General features: G+C 45.8%; 1 protein-coding gene across 4 annotated transcripts in view; it reads left to right on the top strand.

The window, feature by feature from the left end:
- The window catches only part of LOC137380298 (cytosolic 10-formyltetrahydrofolate dehydrogenase-like), a 292525-nt gene that overhangs the window by 239248 nt on the left and 32539 nt on the right, over positions 1 to 20738 (top strand). For all 4 annotated transcript variants that reach the window (XM_068052206.1, XM_068052203.1, XM_068052204.1 and 1 more), the window contains 6 exons: positions 511 to 676; positions 1268 to 1369; positions 2569 to 2658; positions 19138 to 19272; positions 19525 to 19650; positions 20561 to 20652. In XM_068052206.1, the coding sequence (XP_067908307.1) occupies positions 511 to 676; positions 1268 to 1369; positions 2569 to 2658; positions 19138 to 19272; positions 19525 to 19650; positions 20561 to 20652 (711 nt within the window). The remainder of the gene's footprint in view (positions 1 to 510; positions 677 to 1267; positions 1370 to 2568; positions 2659 to 19137; positions 19273 to 19524; positions 19651 to 20560; positions 20653 to 20738) is intronic.

Genomic DNA, 20738 nt, shown 5'->3' with positions numbered 1-20738 from the left:
CAAATTCCCTTGTGAAAGTTACTATTGAATCTACTTCCACTGCCCTTTCAGTTCCAGATCACAACAACTCACTACATTAAAAAAATTCTCCTTATCTCCCCTCTAGCTCTTTTGCCTGTTATCTTAAATCTGTGCCCTCTAGTTACTGACCCTCCTGCCAGTGCAAACAGTTTCTCCTTATTTACCCTATCAAAACCCTTCATGATTTTGAACAGCTCAATTAAATCTCCCCTTAACCTGCTCTCCTCTAAGGAGAACAATCCCCAACTTGCATTCAGACTCTCTCACACTGACACACATGTGTTTTCACAGGGATTACTGGATAGCAATCAGGAGTGGGAGCTCTGGAGGATTTTCTTTCCAGAACCCATAGGCACAAACTCAAATGTAGTATCCCTGCTGTCACCCTGGCTCAACCCAGCCATCTCGGCATTGACTGGATGAGACTGGGGACTTTCCCGATCGAACACACCTGGAAACAATGTTTGATTTGTTTGTTTTTCTCCACAGGACCCTGATACATGGAGACAAGAAAGGAGGGTTCAGTATTTTCTGGGCAGACGACGGGTTGGATACAGGCCCCATTCTCATGCAGAAGGAGTGCGACGTGCTTCCCGATGATACCATCAACACCTTGTACAAACGATTCCTCTTCCCTGAAGGAATTAAGGGCATGGTACGGCGCATGTGAAACTGCATCATCTGATGCCCTGTGTCAGACAGTGCAACCTCTCTTCACAATGTTAGACCAACATGATCCAAAATATACTGAGAGAGTGACAGAAAAATAAGACTGAGAAACTGATTAAGAGAGATAGATAAACTGAGAGTGAGGCGTACTCTAAAGTAGGAAACACAGCAGCTAAGCTCCCATGACCATAATGTGATAATGGCCAGATAATCTGTTCTAGTGATGTTTATTGTGGACACCAGGGAGAACTCCCCTGCTCTTCTTCAAAATAATGCAATGGGATCTTTCCCGTCCATCTGAGCAGGCAGATGGGGGCTGTGGTTTAATGTTTTATCCAAATGACGCCACCTTCAACAATGCAGCACTCCTACAGTACTGCACTGGGAGTGTCAGCCTGGATTATGTGCTCCAGTCTCACAGCATTCTGAGGTGGGAGAGAGAGCTAATCACTGAGATAGATATAGCTAATGTTTTCATTTTAAATATAGCTAACACCTTGGACTGTTACAGGCTGTTGTCAGAGAGAGGGGTCAGATAGCCTGGACATTACCTAACCTATGATTGACCTGTTCACAGGTGGAATCTGTAGAATTAATTGCTGCTGGGAAGGCCCCAAGAATCATACAGCCAATGGAAGGAGTCACTTACGAGGGAATTCAGAAGAAAGAAAATGCAAAGGTATCAAAACCTTTTCAGTCATAAACTGTTAGAATCTAGTTATTTTATTTTCCCTTGTAAGATTTTATTTGAAATAACCGTGTTAGTGCTGATATGATCATCAGGAAGCTGGCTGGGACTGGTTACTGAGTGACAGTGTGAGGGAACTGGATTAACATCAGTAGAGATACAGTCAGTAACATGGTGCTGGGGGGAGAGGGGTTACTGAGTGACAGCGTGAGGGAGCTGGATTAACGTCAGTAGAGATACAGTCAGTAACATGGTGCTGGGGGGAGAGGGGTTACTGAGTGACAGCGTGAGGGAGCAGGATTAACATCAGTAGAGATACAGTCAGTAACATGGTGCTGGGGGGAGAGGGGTTACTGAGTGACAGCGTGAGGGAGCTGGATTAACATCAGTAGAGATACAGTCAGTAACACAGGGCGCTGGGGGGAGAGGGGTTACTGAGTGACAGTGTGAGGGAGCTGGATTAACATCAGTAGAGATACAGTCAGTAACACAGGGCGCTGGGGGAGAGGGGTTACTGAGTTACAGCGTGAGGGAGCAGGATTAACATCAGTAGAGATACAGTCAGTAACATGGTGCTGGGGGGAGAGGGGTTACTGAGTGACAGTGTGAGGGAGCTGGATTAACATCAGTAGAGATACAGTCAGTAACACAGGGCGCTGGGGGGAGAGGGGTTACTGAGTGACAGCGTGAAGGAGCTGGATTAACATCAGTAGAGATACAGTCAGTAACACAGGGCGCTGGGGGGAGAGGGGTTACTGAGTGACAGCGTGAGGAAGCTGGATTAACATCAGTAGAGATACGGTCAGTAACACAGGGTGCTGGGGGGAGAGGGGTTACTGAGTGACAGCGTGAGGGAGCTGGATTAGCATCAGTAGAGATACAGTCAGTAACACAGGGCACTGGGGGGAGAGGGGTTACTGAGTGACAGCATGAGGGAGCTGGATTAACATCAGTAGAGATACGGTCAGTAACACAGGGTGCTGGGGGGAGAGGGGTTACTGAGTGACAGCATGAGGGAGCTGGATTAACATCAGTAGAGATACGGTCAGTAACACAGGGTGCTGGGGGGAGAGGGGTTACTGAGTGACAGCGTGAGGGAGCTGGATTAACATCAGTGAAAGGTTTGAGGCAGGCAGAGGGTGAAGGCGATTAGCCACCTCAACTGTCTCAATCATTGCTTTGCTGTTCAGATTAACTGGGATCAGCCCGCTGAGGCCATTCACAACTGGATCCGAGGCAACGACAAGGTCCCTGGAGCCTGGTCAGAGGTCAATGGACATGTAAGTTTTGAGCGGAATAATGCCAAGGATAATAATCCAACTATTGGGTCTTCATAGTGACAAAAAATTAAAATGTGTGGATAAAGTGTAGAATTAGTTGGTAAATCCATTTGTGACTCAGAGAAGGGTGAGTGAGTAAGGGATTTCGTGTCTTGGGTTTCCTTTCACTTTAAGAAGATCAACCACCAAGTTAAGGGGGAAAACTCTAAATGGTTGATGAGGAAAATGATCTCAGATTTATCCCCTGGACACCCCAAAGCACCTCACAGCTAATCAATTACTATTGATATATGGTCAATGTTTTCTAGGCAATCATGGTGCACAGCAAGATTACAGAATCACAGAATTGTTACAGCACAGGAAGAGGCCATTCAGCCCATCATGTCTGCGCTGGCTTTCCGAAAGAGCAATTTACCTTGTGCCACTCCCCCGCCTTCTCTCAGTAACCCTGCACATTCTTCCTTTTCAGATAACAATCCAATTCCCTCTTGAAAGCCTTAAGGCGGGGGGGGGGGGGGGGGGGTGGGGGGTGGGAAGGGTGAACAGCCAGCAGTCATGGTCCACATTGGTACCAATGACATATCTAGGAAGAGGGATGTGGTCCTGCAGTCAGAATTTAGGGAGCTAGATAAGAAATTAGCAAGTAGGACATCAAAAGTAGTAATCTCTGGATTACTCCCAGTACCACACATAAGTGAGTATAAAAATAGGAGGATTGTGCAGATGAATGCGTGGCTGGAAAGATGGTGCAGGAGGGATAGCTTTAGATTGCTGGGACACTGGAGCCAGTTTTGGAGAAGGTGGGACATGAACAGGCCGGACGGGTTGCACCTGAACAGAGCTGGGACAAATTTCCTTGCGGGGCGACTTGCTAATGCTATTGGGGAGGGTTTAAACTAACTTGGCCGGGGAGTGGGAACCAGGAGGTAATACAAGAGAGGAACACCACGGTGCACAGAGAATTTAGAGAGACAGATTGCACTAGAGTAGGAAACAGTAAAATAATAGGTGGGGTCAGAGTAAGAGGGAAAGTAATAAAGTCTAAATTAGGGTTGTTGTGTATGTATGTGAATGTGCAGCGTGTTTATAGAGCATACAGCATTCTAGGTGACATTAATAGGGGCATAAAGTACAAAAAGAAGGAAGTTATGTTAAAATTGCATAGAACACTGGTTTGGCCTCAACTGGAGTATTGTGTCCAGTTCTGGGCACTGCAGTTTAGGAAAGATGTGAAGGCATTAGAGAGGATGCATAAAAGATTTACAAGAATGGTTCCAGGTTGAGGAACTTCAGTAACGTGGATAGATTAGAGACGTTGGGACTGTTTTCTTAGGAGAGAGAAGGTTGAGAGGAGATTTGACAGAGGTGTTCAAAATCATGAAAGGTCTGGACAGAGTAGATAGAGAGAAACTGTTCTCATTGATTCATGAGTTTCAACACCAGATGATGTGTTTTTGGCCTTGTTGGTTGAGGGATGAATATCTGCCCAGGGCACCAGGGCAAACTCCTCTGCTCTTCTTCCGAGAGTGCCATGAGATCTTTACTATCCACCTCAACAAGTAGACGGGGCTTCAATTTATATGCTTCAACTGAAGTATACGGCCACCACTAACAACACAGCACTCCCTCAGCACTGCAAGGGAGGGTTATTCTGGTTTATGGGCTGAATCCACAACCTTCTGATTGAGAGGGGAGAGTGCAAACAACAGCTAAGCTGCTGAGGGTGGCCTGCACTAATCTGCTGCAATGGGTACTCCAGAAGAGGAATGGGGTCCCTTAAAAACTGATGAGTGATACTGTGAATGAAAATAAAGAAATGGCGGGCATGTTAAATAATTACTTTGCATCAGTATTTAGAATCAGTGAGGAGGTCAGCATGTCAGAGCAGCCAAGAGAACTACTTTTGAATCAAGGACGGTGATTCATCAAAATTAACATAATCAAAGTAACAGTAATGAAGAAAATAATGACACTGAAGAGTGACAAATCCCCAGGACCAGATGGTTTCCATCCCTGGGTTTAAAGGAAGATGTGAGAACATTGCTGATACCCTAATTATAACCTTCCAAAGTTCTCTCAATTCAGGAACTGTTCCTATAGATTGGAAAATTACACATGTCACTGCACTATTTAAGAAAGGTGAGAGAGGGAAACCAGGGAATTATCGACCAGTTAGCCTAACATCTGTTGTCAGAAAATTACTAGAGTCTATAATGCTACAAGCTAGCCAGGAAGGATCTAAAGGGAGAGCTAAGAAGAGCAAGGAGAGGACACGAGAAGTCATTGGTGGATCGGATCAGGGAAAACCCTAAGGCTTTCTATAGGTATATCAGGAATAAAAGAATGACTAGAGTTAGATTAGGGCCAATCAAGGATAGTAGTGGGAAGTTGTGTGTGGAATCAGAGGAGATAGGGGAAGTGTTAAATGAATATTTTGCGTCAGTATTTACAGTAGAGAAATAAAATGTTGTTGAGAATACTGAGATTCAGGCTACGAGGCTAGATGGGATTGAGGTTCACAAGGAGGAGGTGTTAGCCATTTTGGAAAGTGTGAAAATAGATAAGTCCCCTGGGCCAGATGGGATTTATCCTAGGATTCTCTGGGAAGCCAGGGAGGAGATTGCAGAGCCTTTGTCCTTGATCTTTATGTCGTCATTGTCGACAGGAATAGTGCCGGAAGACTGGAGGATTGCAAATGTTGTCCCCTTGTTCAAGAAGGGGAGTAGAGACAGCCCTGGTAATTATAGACCTGTGAGCCTTACTTCGGTTGTGGGTAAAATGTTGGAAAAGGTTATAAGAGACAGGATTTATAATCATCTTGAAAAGAATAAGTACATTAGAGATAGTCAGCACGGTTTTGTGACGGGTAGGTCGTGCCTCACAAACCTTATTGAGTTTTTCGAGAAGGTGACCAAACAGGTGGATGAGGGTAAAGCAGTGGATGTGGTGTATATGGATTTCAGTAAGGCGTTTGATAAGGTTCCCCACGGTAGGCTATTGCAGAAAATACGCAAGTATGGGGTTGAAGGTGATTTAGAGCTTTGGATCAGAAATTGGCTAGCTGAAAGAAGACAGAGGGTGGTGGTTGATGGCAAATGTTCATCCTGGAGTTTAGTTACTAGTGGTGTACCGCAAGGATCTGTTTTAGGGCCACTGCTGTTTGTCATTTTTATAAATGACCTGGAAGAGGGTGTAGAAGGGTGGGTTAGTAAATTTGCAGATGACACTAAGGTCGGTGGAGTTGTGGATAGTGCCGAAGGATGTTGTCGGGTACAGAGAGACATAGATAGGCTGCAGAGCTGGGCTGAGAGATGGCAAATGGAGTTTAATGCGGAAAAGTGTGAGGTGATTCACTTTGGAAGGAGTAACAGGAATGCAGAGTACTGGGCTAATGGGAGGATTCTTGGTACTGTAGATGAACAGAGAGATCTTGGTGTCCAGGTGCATAAATCCCTGAAGGTTGCTAACCAGGTTAATAGGGCTGTTAAGAAGGCATATGGTGTGTTAGCTTTTATTAGTAGGGGGGTCGAGTTTCGGAGCCACGAGGTCATGCTGCAGCTGTACAAAACTCTGGTGAGACCGCACCTGGAGTATTGCGTGCAGTTCTGGTCACCGCATTATAGGAAGGATGTGGAAGCTATGGAAAGGGTGCAGAGGAGATTTACTAGGATGTTGCCTGGTATGGAGGGAAGGTCTTACGAGGAAAGGCTGAGGGACTTGAGGTTGTTTTCGTTGGAGAGAAGGAGGAGGAGAGGTGACTTAATAGAGACATATAAGATAATCAGAGGGTTAGATAGGGTGGATAGTGAGCGTCTTTTTCCTCGGATGGTGATGGCAAACACGAGGGGACATAGCTTCAAGTTGAGGGGTGATAGATATCGGACAGATGTGAGAGGTAGTTTCTTTACTCAGAGAGTAGTAAGGGCGTGGAACGCCCTGCCTGCAGCAGTAGTAGATTCGCCAACTTTAAGGGCATTTAAGTGGACATTGGATAGACACATGGATGAAAATGGAATAGTGTAGGTCAGATGGTTTCACAGGGCGGCGCAACATCGAGGGCCGAAGGGCCTGTACTGCGCTGTAATGTTCTAAATTCTAAATTAAGGATAGGGCGAGTGAACACTTTGAAATTGTCAGCTGATCAGAGAAAGCCAGCTTGGATTTGTAAAGGGAATGTCATACTTGTGGAACCTGACTGAATTTTTGGAGAGGTGACTATAGTGGACAGGGGAATGTCTATGGATGTTATTTATATAAACTTCAAGAAGGCATATGATAAAGTCCCTCAAAAAAGACTATTGGCTAAAGTTGAAACTCATGGAATTGAAGGCAAATTATTGAGCTGCTTAGGAAACTGGCTGAGGGACAGGAGACAGAGAGTAGGGATAATGAGCAGGTGATCTAATTGACAGCATGTGACTAGTGGTGCCTTGCAAGGATCTGTGTTGGGGTCTCAACTACTCACTGCATTAATGACTTTTATTAACTGTATTTATTAACTATAGAATAAGAAGTTGTTTGATAGTTTTCATGGTGAGAGTGGTAATGTTTTTACGGTTTACACCATGTGAATTTGCTCTGAAAAGAGCAGTTGTTTCCTTGGAAGGAGTTCTTAGAAGAACTGGCAGGCCTCGAAGTTATGGGCAGTGTACTCTGCCTGTCCAGAGAAATGATGGGAAAGGGTGGAAACAGTGGGTTTATATGTGGGTTTATATCATTCCAAGCAGAAGGGCCACCCGCGCATCAACACGAGCAGAATTTCTCACCCACAGCTGTTACAAAAATTTCTAAATTCACTTGTAACAGCCCTTCAAAACACTCCCACAGGGGATGCTGAGACCAAGTGGGCCCACATCAGAGACGCCATCTATGAGTCAGCTTTGACCACCTACGGCAAAAGTGCGAAGAGAAATGCAGACTGGTTTCAATCTCATAATGAAGAGCTGGAACCTGTCATAGCCGCTAAGCGCATTGCACTTTTGAACTACAAGAAAGCCCCCAGCGATTTAACATCCGCAGCACTTAAAGCAGCCAGAAGTACTGCACAAAGAACAGCTAGGCGTTGCGCAAACGACTACTGGCAACACCTATGCAGTCATATTCAGCTGGCCTCAGACACCGGAAACATCAGAGGAATGTATGATGGCATGAAGAGAGCTCTTGGGCCAACCATCAAGAAGATCACCCCCCTCAAATCTAAATCGGGGGACATAATCACTGACCAACGCAAACAGATGGACCGCTGGGTTGAGCACTACCTAGAACTGTACTCCAGGGAGAATGCTGTCACTGAGACTGCCCTCAATGCAGCCCAGCCTCTACCAGTCATGGATGAGCTGGACATACAGCCAACCAAATCGGAACTCAGTGATGCCATTGATTCCCTAGCCAGCGGAAAAGCCCCTGGGAAGGACAGCATTACCCCTGAAATAATCAAGAGTGCCAAGCCTGCTATACTCTCAGCACTACATGAACTGCTATGCCTGTGCTGGGACGAGGGAGCAGTACCCCAGGACATGCGCGATGCCAACATCATCACCCTCTATAAAAACAAAGGTGACCGCGGTGACTGCAACAACTACCGTGGAATCTCCCTGCTCAGCATAGTGGGGAAAGTCTTTGCTCGAGTCGCTCTGAACAGGCTCCAGAAGCTGGCCGAGCGCGTCTACCCTGAGGCACAGTGTGGCTTTCGTGCAGAGAGATCGACTATTGACATGCTGTTCTCCCTTCGTCAGATACAGGAGAAATGCCGTGAACAACAGATGCCCCTCTACATTGCTTTCATTGATCTCACCAAAGCCTTTGACCTCGTCAGCAGACGTGGTCTCTTCAGACTACTAGAAAAGATCGGATGTCCACCAAAGCTACTAAGTATCATCACCTCATTCCATGACAATATGAAAGGCACAATTCAACATGGTGGCTCCTCATCAGAGCCCTTTCCTATCCTGAGTGGTGTGAAACAGGGCTGTGTTCTCGCACCCACACTTTTTGGGATTTTCTTCTCCCTGCTGCTTTCACATGCGTTCAAATCCTCTGAAGAAGGAATTTTCCTCCACACAAGATCAGGGGGCAGGTTGTTCAACCTTGCCCGTCTAAGAGCGAAGTCCAAAGTACGGAAAGTCCTCATCAGAGAACTCCTCTTTGCTGACGATGCTGCTTTAACATCTCACACTGAAGAATGCCTGCAGAGTCTCATCGACAGGTTTGCGTCTGCCTGCAATGAATTTGGCCTAACCATCAGCCTCAAGAAAACGAACATAATGGGGCAGGATGTCAGAAATGCTCCATCCATCAATATTGGCGACCACGCTCTGGAAGTGGTTCAAGAGTTCACCTACCTAGGCTCAACTATCACCAGTAACCTGTCTCTAGATGCAGAAATCAACAAGCGCATGGGTAAGGCTTCCACTGCTATGTCCAGACTGGCCAAGAGAGTGTGGGAAAATGGCGCACTGACACGGAACACAAAAGTCCGAGTGTATCAGGCCTGTGTCCTCAGTACCTTGCTCTACGGCAGCGAGGCCTGGACAACGTATGCCAGCCAAGAGCGACGTCTCAATTCATTCCATCTTCGCTGCCTTCGGAGAATACTTGGCATCAGGTGGCAGGACTATATCTCCAACACAGAAGTCCTTGAAGCGGCCAACATCCCCAGCTTATACACACTACTGAGTCAGCGGCGCTTGAGATGGCTTGGCCATGTGAGCCACATGGAAGATGGCAGGATCCCCAAAGACACATTGTACAGTGAGCTCGCCACTGGTATCAGACCCACCGGCCGTCCATGTCTCCGTTATAAAGACGTCTGCAAACGCGACATGAAATCGTGTGACATTGATCACAAGTCGTGGGAGTCAGTTGCCAGCATTCGCCAGAGCTGGCGGGCAGCCATAAAGACAGGGCTAAATTGTGGCGAGTCGAAGAGACTTAGTAGTTGGCAGGAAAAAAGACAGAGGCGCAAGGGGAGAGCCAACTGTGCAACAGCCCCAACAAACAAATTTCTCTGCAGCACCTGTGGAAGAGCCTGTCACTCCAGAATTGGCCTTTATAGCCACTCCAGGCGCTGCTTCACAAACCACTGACCACCTCCAGGCGCGTATCCATTGTCTCTCGAGATAAGGAGGCCCAAAAGAAAAGAAAGAAAAGATATGTGGTGGAGAATGGGAATGCGGGTGGGATCTTACTGCTGATAGGTCATTCCATGTTCTTCTTCTAGCTACTATTGGTGAGTTTAGAAAAATGGGACACAGTCTCAGAATAAGGGGTAGGTCATTTAAGACTGAGATGAGACGGAATTTCTTCACTCTGAGGATGGTGAATGTGTGGAATTCTCTACCCCAGAGGGCTGTGGAAGCTCAATCATTGAGCATGTTCAAGACATAAATCGATAGATTTCTGAAAACTAATGACATCAAGGGATATGGGATAGTGGGGAAAAATGGCATAAAAGTAGATGATCAGCCATGATCTGTTTGAATGATGGAGTAGGCTTGATGGGCCGAATGGCCTATTCCTGCTCCTATTTGCTATGATCCTATGGTTGGCTAATCATGTTCCGTGATAGGTCAGTACTTGCTATTGTTCTTGCTGCTGATTGGTCAGCTATTGTATCTCATCAAACAACCTCATTAAACAAGCAAACTTCATCAACAATCTTACCTTCCTTAAAAAGATGTAGAGACTCCAATGTCATTCTCCAAGGCCTGGTATTCTGATCACCTGTTAGATTCTGTCTTGCCAATCTCATTCTCCAACGAGTAAGTATTGCCCTTATCAAAGAACATATCAGCTACACCCAACACCAACTTCACACCCTCAACACAGGTATCTCCTGTGCTGAAGATGACTTACCAAGGAAATTACAACTCCAAGACCTCAACAATATCAAGGAACTGATTGCAATTTCATTTCAGAAAGCTTTTGACACAGCCCACGCCAAATAAATCTAGAAGTTCAACAAGCTGGCTCAATACGACTAAAGCAAAACACAACCTACAACAACAACTAATCCTCCTAATAGGGCCCTTGCCAATCTTAGCCATCAGAACCTCACACCAAGTGAAAAGCAGGTTCTATTCCTTGGCTTAAACTTTTCTGTGGCTCCCAAGCAAATTCCTATCAAGGAGATTATCCAACAAATTAAAGCACGTCTCAGGGTACTCAACCAAGCAGCAGCAGATAGCATACAACTCCAAGTTTCCCAAGCTCTTTCCACAACGAAGCCACCCAAATCCAATAAAAACAAAGTAGAGAAAGCAGCATTTAATGACCTTCGTTTGGGCACTTCAATTCATAAGCTCACAGCTGACAAGGGAAATGCCCCCGTAATCATGGACCGAGATGAGTACAACAACAAGATTGAGCAACTCAACACAGACATATATAAGAAATTTCCAAGGAACCCTACCTTAGCCATCGAGAGGAAGATCATCTGCATGAAGACAACGCTGTACCCAAGCTTTTGTACAACTAACTCCATGTCAGTGCTTCTTCCTGCCCAATTTTATCCGGACAGCCCAAGATCCATAAACCAGACGCTCCACTATGACCTATTGTTTCCACCAAAAGTTCTTCAACATAGAAGACTGCCCAACACCTAGCTAAGATTTTCCAGCCACTAAGGGAAAAATCTATGTTCCACATCACCATCTCTAAACACTTCATTGAGAGGATACAGCAAACTACAATCAACCTGTCACATACAGTGGTCAGTTTTGATGTCGCGTCACTGTTTACCAGTGTACCCGTCCTGGAAGCCTGTCTTATCATGAAATAACACTGAGAAAAACACACTTCCTTCCCCAACAGTTCTGCAATGCCACCTGACCAAATTTACAATCTTCTACTGATGTGCATCGACTCAACATCAATTCAATGGGGAGACTCCTATTTCAAAGAAACAAATGGAGCTGCTGTAGGATCTCCACTACATCAATCATTGCCAACATTTTCATGGAGGAATTTGAACAAGCAGCACTTCAATCAGCTACTCTTCAACCTAAACTCTGGCTCCGATATGTTGATGACCCTTTCGTCATATGGAACACGATAGGAGAGATCTTCATAGTTTACTACAACCGCTTAATAACCAACATCTGATCATCAATTTCACCATGGAGATGAAGCAACTACTTTCCATACCATTCCTTGGCATTCTTATTATCAAGTCTCATAACAGCATGCCAGCATACCAGGTCTATTGCAAGCCCAATCATACTCATAGATACCTGAACTACCGTTCTTCTCATTGTCCCTCCACTCTTCAATCGATCTCCAACATTCCATTAGTGATGAGGAACGTCTCCAACAAGAACTGCAGCATATCACGTTTACACTTCAATTCAATGGATTTCCTTCCCACAAAATCAATACACATCCACCTGTTACTCACATTGCAACAACTACCTCAACCAAGACAAGAGTCAGCCTCACATATATTGGTTCCACCTCACACAGACAACATGCATACTCAAGTCAGTGGACATAGAAGTTCAACATAAGTCATCCAAGAAGCTCCACTCCATTCTTCATACCCACAAGACAAGAAACCATTTCACAGCAAACAAAGAATTTACAGCATATCATGAGTCTGCGGACATCAGAAAAACAGGCCACAACCTACACACTAGACTCGAGGAACACCAAGCTTGCTTCAAACACAGTGAATGGGACAATTAGCCATCATCAGGGATGTTCAACTCAATAACCATTGGATTGAATGGTCCAATTCCAAACTCATCTCATCTCATCCATTACGTACCGGCATACAAGGTAAAGGCCTGCCACCCAACCTGAACCCAATGGGACCCAACAACATGTGTCTGGTTCGGGTCGGGTTGCACTTCCGGGTCCGGCATTCGGGCTCGGGTCGGGCCGGGTCAGGTACGCTCTATCACAGGTAAGTGGCTCCACTGTTGATGTAATTTATTGACTAGAAAGGTGGTTTTTTTACAGTTATTTTAAGCTGGTGTAGATCAGCAACAAAGTGAAAAACGGAAGGTAAGTTAACTGATGGTTGGGTCGGGCACGGGAAAAAATGGAAGGACCCGGGCAGGGTCGGGCTCGGGGTCGGATGTGGTTCTGTCGGGCTCGGGTCAGGTTTTTCTTTTTTGCAGATCCGAGCAGGCCTTTTAATACAAGATGCATCAGGGAGGCTCTGGAGATCTATTAACATCACACTGTCCCCCAAGACAGTAACCTGCTCATCAGTGATATCTGGCTACCCTATCGAAGAAACACATCAGAACCAGTTCTGCAGCCAACATACCCAAACAAGAACAATAGTATGTATCAATTTACCATGAGACACAATAGCTGACCAATCAGCAGCAAGAACAATAGCATGTATTGACCTATCACAGAACACAATTAGCCAACCAATAACAGCAAGAACAAGAACATGGAATGACCTATCAGCAGTAAGATCCCACCCACATTCCCATTTTTCATCACATATAAACCCACTGTTTCTTCCCGTTCTTGGTATTTCTCCAGACAATGGGCAGAGTACAGGCCTGTCAGTTCTTCTAAGAACTCCTTTTTTAAAGAAACAACTGCTCTTTTCAGAGCAAATTCACGTGGTGTAAACCATAAAATCGTCTTGCTCAACTATAAAGTAGTTATAATGGGGGACTTTAATTATTAAATATACTCTGGGGTAATAATAGTGTAAAGGACAGAGAGGGAAAGAGTTTCTAAAGTCAGGATAATTTGCAGATCAGTATGCTTCCAATGCAATGAGGAAGCCAGGGTTGGGGCCGACCATGACTCATGGCCCTCCTGCCTTGGGCGCTATGGCGTTGGAAGGATGAATGAGAACGGGCAGAGACTGCTTGAGTTGTGTACCTATCATAACCTCTGCATCACCAACTCGTTCTTTCACACTAAACCCTGTCACCAGGTTTCATGGAGGCACCCAAGATCACGTCGTTGGCACCAGCTAGACCTCATTGTCACAAGGCGAGCCGCCTTAAACAGTGTTCAAATCACACGCAGCTTCCACAGTGCGGACTGCGACACCGACCACTCCCTGGTGTGCAGCAAGGTTAGACTCAGACCAAAGAAGTTGCATCATTCCAAGCAGAAGGGCCACCCGCGCATCAACACGAGCAGAATTTCTCACCCACAGCTGTTACAAAAATTTCTAAATTCACTTGTAACAGCCCTTCAAAACACTCCCACAGGGGATGCTGAGACCAAGTGGGCCCACATCAGAGACGCCATCTATGAGTCAGCTTTGACCACCTACGGCAAAAGTGCGAAGAGAAATGCAGACTGGTTTCAATCTCATAATGAAGAGCTGGAACCTGTCATAGCCGCTAAGCGCATTGCACTTTTGAACTACAAGAAAGCCCCCAGCGATTTAACATCCGCAGCACTTAAAGCAGCCAGAAGTACTGCACAAAGAACAGCTAGGCGTTGCGCAAACGACTACTGGCAACACCTATGCAGTCATATTCAGCTGGCCTCAGACACCGGAAACATCAGAGGAATGTATGATGGCATGAAGAGAGCTCTTGGGCCAACCATCAAGAAGATCACCCCCCTCAAATCTAAATCGGGGGACATAATCACTGACCAACGCAAACAGATGGACCGCTGGGTTGAGCACTACCTAGAACTGTACTCCAGGGAGAATGCTGTCACTGAGACTGCCCTCAATGCAGCCCAGCCTCTACCAGTCATGGATGAGCTGGACATACAGCCAACCAAATCGGAACTCAGTGATGCCATTGATTCCCTAGCCAGCGGAAAAGCCCCTGGGAAGGACAGCATTACCCCTGAAATAATCAAGAGTGCCAAGCCTGCTATACTCTCAGCACTACATGAACTGCTATGCCTGTGCTGGGACGAGGGAGCAGTACCCCAGGACATGCGCGATGCCAACATCATCACCCTCTATAAAAACAAAGGTGACCGCGGTGACTGCAACAACTACCGTGGAATCTCCCTGCTCAGCATAGTGGGGAAAGTCTTTGCTCGAGTCGCTCTGAACAGGCTCCAGAAGCTGGCCGAGCGCGTCTACCCTGAGGCACAGTGTGGCTTTCGTGCAGAGAGATCGACTATTGACATGCTGTTCTCCCTTCGTCAGATACAGGAGAAATGCCGTGAACAACAGATGCCCCTCTACATTGCTTTCATTGATCTCACCAAAGCCTTTGACCTCGTCAGCAGACGTGGTCTCTTCAGACTACTAGAAAAGATCGGATGTCCACCAAAGCTACTAAGTATCATCACCTCATTCCATGACAATATGAAAGGCACAATTCAACATGGTGGCTCCTCATCAGAGCCCTTTCCTATCCTGAGTGGTGTGAAACAGGGCTGTGTTCTCGCACCCACACTTTTTGGGATTTTCTTCTCCCTGCTGCTTTCACATGCGTTCAAATCCTCTGAAGAAGGAATTTTCCTCCACACAAGATCAGGGGGCAGGTTGTTCAACCTTGCCCGTCTAAGAGCGAAGTCCAAAGTACGGAAAGTCCTCATCAGAGAACTCCTCTTTGCTGACGATGCTGCTTTAACATCTCACACTGAAGAATGCCTGCAGAGTCTCATCGACAGGTTTGCGTCTGCCTGCAATGAATTTGGCCTAACCATCAGCCTCAAGAAAACGAACATCACGGGGCAGGATGTCAGAAATGCTCCATCCATCAATATTGGCGACCACACTCTGGAAGTGGTTCAAGAGTTCACCTACCTAGGCTCAACTATCACCAGTAACCTGTCTCTAGATGCAGAAATCAACAAGCGCATGGGTAAGGCTTCCACTGCTATGTCCAGACTGGCCAAGAGAGTGTGGGAAAATGGCGCACTGACACGGAACACAAAAGTCCGAGTGTATCAGGCCTGTGTCCTCAGTACCTTGCTCTACGGCAGCGAGGCCTGGACAACGTATGCCAGCCAAGAGCGTCGTCTCAATTCATTCCATCTTCGCTGCCTTCGGAGAATACTTGGCATCAGGTGGCAGGACTATATCTCCAACACAGAAGTCCTTGAAGCGGCCAACACCCCCAGCTTATACACACTACTGAGTCAGCGGCGCTTGAGATGGCTTGGCCATGTGAGCCGCATGGAAGATGGCAGGATCCCCAAAGACACATTGTACAGCGAGCTCGCCACTGGTATCAGACCCACCGGCCGTCCATGTCTCCGTTATAAAGACGTCTGCAAACGTGACATGAAATCGTGTGACATTGATCACAAGTCGTGGGAGTCAGTTGCCAGCATTCGCCAGAGCTGGCGGGCAGCCATAAAGACAGGGCTAAATTGTGGCGAGTCGAAGAGACTTAGTAGTTGGCAGGAAAAAAGACAGAGGCGCAAGGGGAGAGCTAACTGTGCAACAGCCCCAACAAACAAATTTCTCTGCAGCACCTGTGGAAGAGCCTGTCACTCCAGAATTGGCCTTTATAGCCACTCCAGGCGCTGCTTCACAAACCACTGACCACCTCCAGGCGCGTATCCATTGTCTCTCGAGATAAGGAGGCCCAAAAGAATGCTTCCAATGCAATGAGGAAGGAGGCATTGCTGGATATTGCTGGCGGCACAGTGGCGCAGTGGTTAGCACTGCAGTCTCACAGCTCCAGGGACCCGGGTTCAATTCTGGGTACTGCCTGTGTGGAGTTTGCAAGTTCTCCCTGTGTCTGTGTGGGTTTTCTCCGGGTGCTCCGGTTTCCTCCCACATGCCAAAAGACTTGCAGGTTGATAGGTAAATTGGCCTTTATAAATTATCACTAGTATAGGTAGGTGGTAGGGAAATATAGGGACAAGGTGGGGATGTTTGGTAGGAATATGGGATTAGTGTAGGATTAGTATAAGTGGGTGGTTGATGGTCGGCACAGACTCGGTGGGCCGAAGGGCCTGTTTCAGTGCTGTATCTCTAATCTAAAAATAATCCAGGACAAAATTAACAGTCACTTGGATAAATGTGGACTAAACAAGGAAAACCAGCACGGATTTGTTAAGGCAAGTCGTGTTTGACTAATTTGATTGGGTTTTTTGATGAGGTAACAGAGATGGTTGACATGGTGTACACGAACTTCCAAACAACTTTTGATTAAGTGCCACATAACAGGCTTGTCAGCAAAGTTAGAGCCCATCGAATAAAAGAGACATGGCTACAAAGTTGGTTGAGTGACAGAAAACAGAGTGGTGGTGAATGGTCGCTTTTGGACTGGAGGAGTGTATGCGGGCGGGGGGCTCCCCAGGGACCTGTTTTAGGACCACTGCTTTTCTTGATATATATTAATGACCTAGACTTGGGTGTATAGAACACAATTTCAAATTTGCAGATGACATAAAACTGGGAAGGATTGTGAACTGTGAGGGGGATAATGATAGATTTCAAGAGGACATCGACAAGCTGGTAGAATGGCCGGACATGTGGTAGATGAAATTTAATGTAGAGAAGTATGAAGTGATACATTTTAGTAAGAAGAATGAGGAGGGGCAATATAAAATGAGGAGGGCGGCACAGTGGCGTAGCCTCACAGCTCCAGCGACCCGGGTTCGATTCTGGGTACTGCCCGTGTGGAGTTTGCAAGTTCTCCCTGTGATTGTGTGGGTTTTCGTCGGGTGCTCTGGTTTCCTCCCAAAGCCAAAGACTTGTAGGTTAATTGGCCATTATAAATTGCCCCTAGTATAGGTAGGTGGTGTGGGGATGTGGTAGGAATATGGGATTAATGTAGGATTAGTATAAATGGGTGGTCAATGGTCGGCACAGACTCGGTGGGCCGAAGGGCCTGTTTCAGTGCTGTGTCTCAAGATAAAATAAAGGGTACAATTCTAAAGGGGGTGCAGGAGCAGAGGGACCTGGGTGTATATGTGCATAAATCATTGAAGGTGGCAGGACAGGTTGAGAAAGTGGTTAATATGGCATACAGGATCCTGGGCTTTATAGAGGCATAAAGTACAAAAGCATGGAAGTTTTGGTGATCCTTCATAAAACACTGGTTCAGCCTAAACTGGAGTATTGTGTCCAATTCTGGGCACCACATATTAGGAAGGATGTGAAGGCATTAGTGAGGATGCAGAAAAAACTACGACAATGATTCCAGGGATGAGGGATTTCAGTTGCATAGATTGATTGGTGAGGCTGTGGTTCTCCTTAGAGCTGAAAAGGTTGAGAGGAGATTTGATGGAGGTGTTTAAAATCATGAGGGTTCTAGACAAAGTAGATAAAGAGGAATTGTTCTCATTGGCTGAAGGGTCGAGAACCAGAGGACACTGATTTTGAGGTGAATGGCAAAAGAACCAAAGGCGACATGAGGAAAAACTTTCTTGAGCAGCGAGTGTTTAGGATCTGGAATGCACTGTCTGAGAGTGTGGTGGAGGCTGGTGCATTGTGACTTCAAAAGAGAACTTTCAGGACTATAGGGAAAAGGCAGGGGAATGGGACTAACTGAGATGCTCTTGTAGAGAGCCAGCAGGGACACAACAGGCCGAATGGCCTCCTTCTGTGCTGTAACTATTCTATGATTCTATAGATGATGGGATATAAAGATACCAATCCAAATTTACTAATGACAAAAAAATAGGCAGCATTCAAGCAGTGTAGATGGAAACATAAAATTACAAAGAGATATTAATAGATTAAGTGATTGGACAAAACTGTGGCAAATGGATTTCCATGTAGGTCAATGTGAGGTCATCCACTTTGAACCTAAAAAGGATCAAACAGGGAACTTTCTAAATGGTGAAAAGCTCGAAACAGTGGAGGTCCAGAGAGACTTGGGGGGCGGGTGGGGGGGTGCTCAGGTACACGGATCATTAAAATGTCATGAACAGGTACAGAAAATAATCAAAAAAGGTAATGGAATGCTGGCCTTTATATCTAGAGGACTAGAATACAAGGGGGTAGAAGTCCTGCTTCAGTTATACAAAGCCCTGGTTAGACCACACCTGGAGTTACTGGGAGCAGTTCTGGACACCACACCTTAGGAAGGATATATCGGCCTTGGAGGGAGTGCAGAATGATTTACCAGAATGATACCTGGTCCAAGGATTAAATGATGAGGAGAAATAACACAAACTAGGGTCGCTTTTCCTGAAATTCAGAAGGTTAAGGGGTGATTTGATCAAAGTTTTCAAGATAGTAAGAGGAATGCATAGGGTAGATAGAGAGAAACTTTCTGCTGGTTCGGGAGTCTAGAACTAGGGAAAATAGTTTAAAAGTTAGAACCAGATCTTTCAGGAGTGACATTAGGAAACACATCTACACACAAAGGGTGGTAGAAGTTTGGAACTCGTTCTGCAAATTGGAATTGATGCTGGATCAATTGTTAATTTTAAATCAGAGATTGATAGATTTTGCTTATCCGGAGGTCTAAGGAATATGGGGCAAAGGAAGGTATATTGGGTTATGTCACAGATCAACATGATCTCATGGAAGGGTTAAACAGGCTCGAGGGGCTGAATGGCCTCCTCCTGTTCCTGTGGTGTGTAGCAAAATATAAACATTTTTTCCCTCTTTTATTTCAGAAGCTGACGTTTTTCGGCTCTTCGTTGATCAGTAACTCCCCTCCCCAGGGCCAGACCCTGGACATTCCTGGAGCGCATGCACCTGCCATTGTTGCCAAAAATGGCCTGGTCCTATTTGGAAATGATGGTAAAATGGTAACAAACCTTTTATACAAACTCTGAATCCTGCTCCATCGGAAACCTTTCTGCAGCATTGTCTGATTGAATCGAGGAAAGCAATAAATGTGACCCACTAGGGGTAAAATTTAACTAACAGGGTAATTAGGTGTGGTGTATAATGGGTGGATAAGATGCTATGGCTTGTTTTGTGCCCCTGTCCACATTAAATTTTATACCCAATATCTCCCGAGGGTGATGATTCTTCAAACACTTGTGGTTTTCTTTCAGGTTTTGGTGAAGAATCTCCAGTTTGAAGATGGCAAAATGATCCCAGCCTCCAAGTACCTTTCCTCTTCAGAAAGTTCTTCATTGGAATTGACCGAAGAGGAGAAAAAAGTCAAAGAGGAAGTCCGTGTAAGTGATTAAGAAATGTCATGCTCAATGGGATATCAATCCTACAGGGAAATCAAGAGAAACTTCTCCATCCAGAGGGTGGTAAGAATGTGGAACTCACTATCACCAGTGGTTGAAGCAAATGTATAGATGCATTTCAGAGGAAGCTGGATGAACGCGTAAGGGAGAAAGAAGTAGAAAGAGAAGATGATATGAAGAGGAATCAGAGAAGGCTTGTGTGGAGCATAAGAACATAAGATATAGGAGCAGGAGTAGGCCATATGGACAGTCTACTATTCAATGACCTCAACTCCATTTTCCTGCTCAATTCCCATATCCATTGATTCCCTTACTGTTCAAACACCAGCAGAGACCAGTTGGGCTGAATGGTCTGTTTTTGTGCAGGACATTCTGTTTCCTGGGTGTATTCACAGCTCAGACTGATGAGCTGCAGGTTTCCTTTCTCACTGACTGTGAGGGAGCCGCATTACATGGCTTTGGGTGTTCTGAACTCAAATTCTCCTGGTTGTGGGCCCACAGCAGAACACTGCAGCTGATTTAGCAGGACTCACTGAGTGGCCACAAAATAAAGGTGTTGAAAATATGTCACAGTGGTGCATTACAAGTCATTCTTCTGAAGTTGGGACTGAAGCACATTGCTTGATAGTGTAGAGGGAGCTTACTCTGTGTCTAACCTGTGCTGAACCTATCCTGGAAGTGTTTGATATTCATACTGGTTACCTTTCATTTCCAGCACTGACATCCACACTTTGATGGGCACAAAATTAAGTAAAAGAGTTTTTTAAAAATGCTCCAGGTTTTGTTAGTTCTTTCTGAGAATGTGCCTCATTGATGAAACCACTACTTGTTGTTGCTGCATTTGTATCTACTCCCAGTTTTTAATGTTTCTCCATGTTTTCATTTGGATTAGGCTATCTGGAAGGGCATCCTTACCAATGTAGCAGAAATTGTGGACTCAACAGATTTTTTCAAGTCGGGAGCTGCATCAATGGATGTGGTCAGGTAATATCCCTCGCGCCCCCTTCCTCACCACCCCAACCCACCAACACTCCCGGTCACACCAGGACTGTTGACTTTTGAAGTCCACC

Source organism: Heterodontus francisci, chromosome 19 (assembly GCF_036365525.1).
Source record: "Heterodontus francisci isolate sHetFra1 chromosome 19, sHetFra1.hap1, whole genome shotgun sequence".
NCBI classification, from domain to species: domain Eukaryota; kingdom Metazoa; phylum Chordata; class Chondrichthyes; order Heterodontiformes; family Heterodontidae; genus Heterodontus; species Heterodontus francisci.
Note: the sequence above shows the minus strand (reverse complement) of the source record. Positions and strands in the feature narration are given on the sequence as shown.